The sequence below is a fragment of the Trichechus manatus genome, unplaced genomic scaffold (genome assembly GCF_000243295.1).
Source record: "Trichechus manatus latirostris isolate Lorelei unplaced genomic scaffold, TriManLat1.0 scaffold00046, whole genome shotgun sequence".
Classification (NCBI taxonomy): domain Eukaryota; kingdom Metazoa; phylum Chordata; class Mammalia; order Sirenia; family Trichechidae; genus Trichechus; species Trichechus manatus.
The window spans coordinates 4,133,843-4,139,984 of record NW_004443982.1 but is presented as its reverse complement, the minus strand read 5'-3'; the positions used below and the strand labels follow the sequence as shown (position 1 = coordinate 4,139,984).

At 39.9% G+C, this 6,142-nt stretch overlaps 1 protein-coding gene across 1 annotated transcript in view; it reads left to right on the top strand.

Moving 5' to 3' along the window:
- Nucleotides 1-619: 619 nt before the first annotated feature.
- GLOD5 (glyoxalase domain containing 5) overlaps nt 620-6,142 on the top strand; it is a 10,726-nt gene continuing 5,203 nt past the window's right edge. Inside the window, exons 1-2 of the mRNA XM_004376869.1 lie at nt 620-682; nt 4,028-4,165. Coding sequence (XP_004376926.1) covers nt 620-682; nt 4,028-4,165 — 201 coding nt within the window. The remainder of the gene's footprint in view (nt 683-4,027; nt 4,166-6,142) is intronic.

The window sequence follows — 6,142 nt, the reverse complement described above, 5'->3', positions numbered from 1 at the left end:
AGGGTCCCAGACAGAGCTGGAGAAAAATGTAGAACAAAATTCTAACTCATAAAAAAGACCAGACTTACTGGTCTGACAGAGACTGGAGAAACCTCGAGAGTATGGCCCCCAGACAACTTTTAACTCAGTACTGAAGTCACTCCTGAGGTTTACCCTTCAGCCAATGATTAGACAGCCCCATAAAACAAAACGAGACTAAAGGGTCACACCAGATCAGGGGCAATGACGGAAAGGCAGGCGGGGATAGTAAAGCTGATAATGGGGAACCCAAGGTCGAGAAGGGGAGAGAGTTGACACGTCATGGGGTTGGCAACCAATGTTACAAAACAGTATGTGTACTAATTGTTTAATGAGAAACTAATTTGCTCTGTAAACCTTCATCTAAAGCACAAAAAACAAAAGAAGTAATCCTCACACATATACCTTAAGCTTTTTACTTTCTAGGGCCATGACTTTTACTTCAGAGTCTTTGTACTTGCACTGCCTACCTGCGTCACCAGCAGCAGTCCTCAGCTCATGGCCCTCCCATTCCTGCCCCTTGATCTCTGGGCGCTGTGCCAGAGAGTTGTCTGGAGGCCCCAGGGCAAGGGCAGCCTCTTCCCCTAGCTCTGTCCCCTCCATGCTGTGCCGTGTGACCTCCAGGCTGCCAGCCAGGATGTGGGGCAGGACTTCAGAGAAACAGGTGAATGGGGTGGCCCCTGGTGGCCTGGGGCACCAAGGCTTGGGATCCCCTGGTCGAGGTCTGGTAACCTATTTCCCTCTTCTTGGAGCCCTGGTGGTACAGTGGTTAAGAGCTCAGCTGCTAACCAAAAAGGTCGGCAGTTCGAATCCACCAGCTACTCCTTGGAAACCCTATGGGGCAGTTCTACTCTGTCTATAGGGTCGCTATGAGTCAAAATTGACTCAATGGCAAGGAATTTGTTTTGTTTTGTTTTTTTTGGTGGGCCCTTTTGGTGTGCTGGTATCCATTTTCCCCCTCTTCCTCTCTCTTCCTCTTTCAGTACAAGCAGAGGGCAGCAGAGGAACATGGGAAGACCCTGCTCTAACAGCCTGAGGGCCCGGTCAGATGTAAACATGTTGGCAGGCATGGGCCTGGGCTGAGGGCTGGCTGCTACCTCAGGGTGGCTCAGAGGAAATCAGTTCAGCCAGGGACAAGTGGACAGACACAAAGGTGGCTCATGGAGGGTGTTCCTGACGCTGTCACGACAGAGCCATGTGGAATCACAGTGCTGACCTTAGAGTTTGCTCAAAGAATTCCAGGGGCCCGTGGCACTCTGAAGGGGATTTGAATAGGGCTTTGCAGGAAGATAGACACTTTCCCTGTATGGAGGAGACAGAATGAGGGAGGGCATCATGTTCTGGGTACTCTGACTATACCTTTTTAATAGGGTTGATATGAAGAATAAAATGGATTATATTTTATAGTGCTTAGAACAGGGCTTGGTGCACAGTAAACAGTATATGATGGCTATGTCTTGATAATCTTTGTATAAACTAGTCTCCCTAATGTCGCCTCCAAGACTCTGCATGATGTGGTCCCTGCCTTCTTCTCCAGCTCATCACTCACTCACTCTCGGATTCTAAGCCACACTGGCCTTTTTCTTGTTCCTTAAAAGAGCCACCCCTGCTTATCCTTGAGATCTGGGCTGGCTGGAGCTCTGAGTCTGCAAAGCAGGGTCTGGGGTCTGACTCAAAGCTGGCAGGGCACTGAATAATGGGAGGAAGAGGTGGAATTTATTTCCAACAGACTGTGAAAATGGAGGGGAGGGATGCAGCTCAAGCAGTGCTTAGATGAAATTTATAGCTCTAAATGCATAAATCTATACGCATAGAGAAGAAAAGCTGAAAATCAATGACCCAAGCTTCCATGTAAAGAAGCTGGAAAAGGAACAGCAAAGTGAACCCTGAGAAAGTAGAAGGAAGGAAACTGTAAAGATAAAATCAGAAACTGGTGAAATAGGAAGCAAACATACAACAGAGAAAATGAACAATGTCAAAAGCTGGGGCAAACAAAACGTATCTGCAGTTTGCATGCAGCCCAAAAGTGCCAATTTGCACTCCCTGGTGAACTGCAGTCCCCTTTCCCTTGTTTAAGATGTGGGGGGTTAGTGTATAATGGATGTAAAACATCACTGAAAACATAAGGAGATGGAGAAAAATGTTATTAATAAGACTTCTCTCTGGGAGAGGAATATATGTGGATGGAAGGACAAGTTAGAAAGGCGTTGGTACTTGCTCATGTAACAGTAAGTAAACTGTCTTCTAACAAAAAAGGTGTTTCTTTGAAAAAAATTAATAATATTAATAATCTCTATTTTTGCTCAAGAAATTAAAAGAGAAATTATAAATTACCAATATCAAGAATGAAAAACCAAAAAACCAAACCCGTTACCACTGAGTCAATTCTGACTCATAGTGACCCTATAGGACAGAGTAGAACTGCCCCATAGGATTTCCCCAAGGAGTGGCTGGTGGATTCGAACTGCTGACCTTATGGTTAGCAGGTGAGCTCTTAACCACTGTGTCACCAGGGTTCCTCAAGAATAAAAGGGGGATGCTAGTACAGATCCTACAGACATTAAAAGGATAAGATTTTTTTATATACATACGACTTTATTTCAGCGGAGTCCAAATGTCAGTCATTTTCTCATCCCACTGCTTCTGTGTCCATGTAGATCCTCTGTACCCACAAGGACAGCAGAAGTCAACAATACTGCTAACACCTCCTCCAATTATGAAAATAGAATAGCACAGTATTTTTTTAGCTGGGGTCAGTGAAATAAATTATTTAGAATGTAATAGTTTGAATGGAATTGAATAGAACACAGTGGAATAGAATAGAACAGAACAGCCAGACTTGTGGCAGACACTAGGTCTAACTGTTGTAGTGGATATTCATTCACTGAACAAATATTATTGAACATCTGCTAGTTGTTTGGATGCAGTGGGGAACAAAGCAGAAAGAAATCTATTGAAGCTTATATTCTAGTCATGGAGACAGATATTAGCATTGCAAAGGCCCTGAGGCTAAAGATACTGGAGTAACACTTTTAAGGAACAGGCCAAAGGATAGTACTATGACTTGGAGTTCAAGAGCAATGGATGAGGCTGTAGAGGTTGGGGGTCAGGGTGGGGAGTCTGGTTTTTAACAAAATGACCATGACATCATCATCATCATCATTATAATAGTTAATACTTTTACAGCATTTGCTGTGTGTCAGGAATTGTTCTAAGCCCATAAAAAATACAACACTTTTTAGACTATTCACAACAATCTTATAAGATATGTATAAAATTATGCCCATTTTTCAGAGGGGAAACCAAAGCACAGAGAGATTAATTAAATGTCATTCTGGCTCCAGAGTCTGTTCTCTTACCTACTATACTGTACTGCCTATAGTGCCAGACACAGGAGCCTTAGAATCATACAGCAGATGTAATGTAAATATACTAATTACTAACAAATACAAGTCATGAAATACAAGAGAAACATCTGGTGAGGAGTGTGCTCAGGGGAGAAAGAGGGGTAGGGGAGAGGCACACCCTCCCACTGGATGTTGAGATGAATCTGTAAATATACATGCCCAGAAACATTTCTTTCATCTGAGATGCTCCCTTCTTGTCCTGTTCTCTATGATGATAGCTGCAGAATGGTAAAATTTGACCAATGGAGGGCTTGTACTCATAGGGTTGATTCTCCTTTGTGTCTTGTCGTTTCTTGGAAAAGAGATGGATTCCAGCTTGGGGAACACAAGGGAGGACTGGTCCTGATCTCTACCCCTATCCCTCTGGAAGGAGAAATAGAACAATAAAACACTGGAGACACATGGACTCTTGTGAATCCACACATGGGCAATAAGACTCTACTGAAGTTTTCTCCCAGGACTTTTCCCTTGAAATAGGGGTGAGGTGAAAGTGTAATAATTGGGGAGTTAAGGGGAGGTGAGAAGAAAGAAAGATGATAGTAACCAGTGGCAATGTAGTCTCTTCTATATACATATATATATATATATTTTTTTTTTTTTAGTTGTGGAGAGACAATAGTCAGACTCCTCCCCCATGTCTTATCCATAGACTTGACCACATTGTGATGACAGTGAAGAGTATCAAAGACACCACCATGTTTTATTCCAAGATCCTCGGCATGGAGGTCGTGACTTTCAAGGTAATCATTTCCCCAAATGCCAAATTGTGGTGGAGTAAAATTTGATTATAGCACTTTAAAAAATAATCTACCTTCAAAACAAAAACACAGAAACTCTGAGAGAAAAGATAAAAAGATTAATGGAGGAGATTCCAAACTTTGAATAATAGGAATTCCAGAGAGAGAATAGAGAAAAAGAAAGGGAGGAAATTATCACAGAAATAATGCAAGTGTATGAATTTACTATTTCTTTTTATTCAATTAAAATTAACCATAATAATTAATTCCTGCACCCACTGAAAATAGTGTAAGTTATAGCACTAACTCTCTACTCTCCTACAGTCTAACAGGGAATCCCAAGTACAAAGATTATCCCATATTCAAGAATAACCAAACATTTAAGGAAAACCAACACAATGAAAGACAGAAAAAATTCAACAAATGAATAACTGACAGCAGAAAAAACAGTGCTAATAAAACAATCATAACATAGCTTTATACTTACACCTGAGGAAGAATAATTAACAAAATAATCATAATAGGGCTTCATTAAGAGTATATTTATTAATATTATTTTAGAATTTATAATTAATTATGACTCTTGGAGTGGTAATAGAGGATACAGAAGGCATTGATCCATAAAACCAGAATAGGCAGTTTAAAAAAAAGGACCAATTAGCGATCTTAAAAATAAAAATATATGTTAATTTTAAAAATTTTATATTGTACTTTAGATGAAGGTTTATGGAGCAAACTAGTTCCTCATTAAACAATTAATACACATATCGTTTCGTGACATTGGTTGCCAACCCAACAACATGTCAACACTCTCCCTTTCTTAACTTTGGGTTCCTCATTACCAGTTTTCCTGTCCCCTCCTGCCTTCTCGTTCTTGCCCCTGGGCTGGTGTGACCATTTAATCTCGTTTTGTTTTATGGGCCTGTTTAATCTTTGGTTGAAGGGTGAACCTCAGGAGTGACTTCACTACTGAGCTATAAGGGTGTCCAGGGGCCATAAATGTTAATTTTTTCAAATAGCTGAAAAAGTAAATTAATTAAATGAAAGATTAGGCCAAGGAACTCTACCAGAATATGGTACAAATAATAAAGGAATGGGAAGTGTAAAATAAAACTTAAGAGACATGGAGAATGGACACAGAAGTTCCTATATAGATGAAAGAAGAGCTCTAGACAAAGATAATAAACAGAATAAAGGGACAAACTGAACAATAAATAAAATAAAATTGAACAAATAATGGTTGAAAATTGTTCAAAAATGGAAAAATACATGTCTAAGATTGCAAGGGCCCATGGAATGGCCAAAAAGGTAAAAATTTTAAAAACTAACATGGAACACTATGCAGAAAAACAGTATTATGCAACATCAGACTGGATGTATACCCAGCAATGTGGAAAAGTCTTAGAAAGATTATGCTGAGTGAAAAATTAAGAAACAGAATCAGGTCTACAGAATGGTACCATTTATAACACATGCACACAAAACAATAATGAATATTATACAATAACTTATGGAAACCAAAGAATGCACATCAAACACATTAAAATGGTTGCCTAAGGTGGGGACAGGAATGTAGAATGGAGATAAAAAGAATAAATGAATAAATAAAACAAGAGAGGAGACTTGCATGGACCAATGATGATAATGAGGCATATGATGCCTCAATTCTCTGTACTCTCACACATTGGAGTGGAATTTCAGAACATTTAGGATCAAGAAAAAAAATTCTAAAAGCTACAGGAGTGGGGGGTGGATGTATCATCTACAGAAGAATGAAAAACAGATTAGCATCATACTTCTTATCAGCAATACCAGATTCAGGAAGACAATGAAGCAACATAGTTAAAGGGCTGTGGAAAAATAACCTGCAACCTCAGCCGATTATTGTAACTGTTGTCAAATAAGTTGTACACCTGTAAAAAGCTGAATTGGCCAAAGCTGTGTGATAGGTATATTTACAACAATGACCAAAAAAAAAAA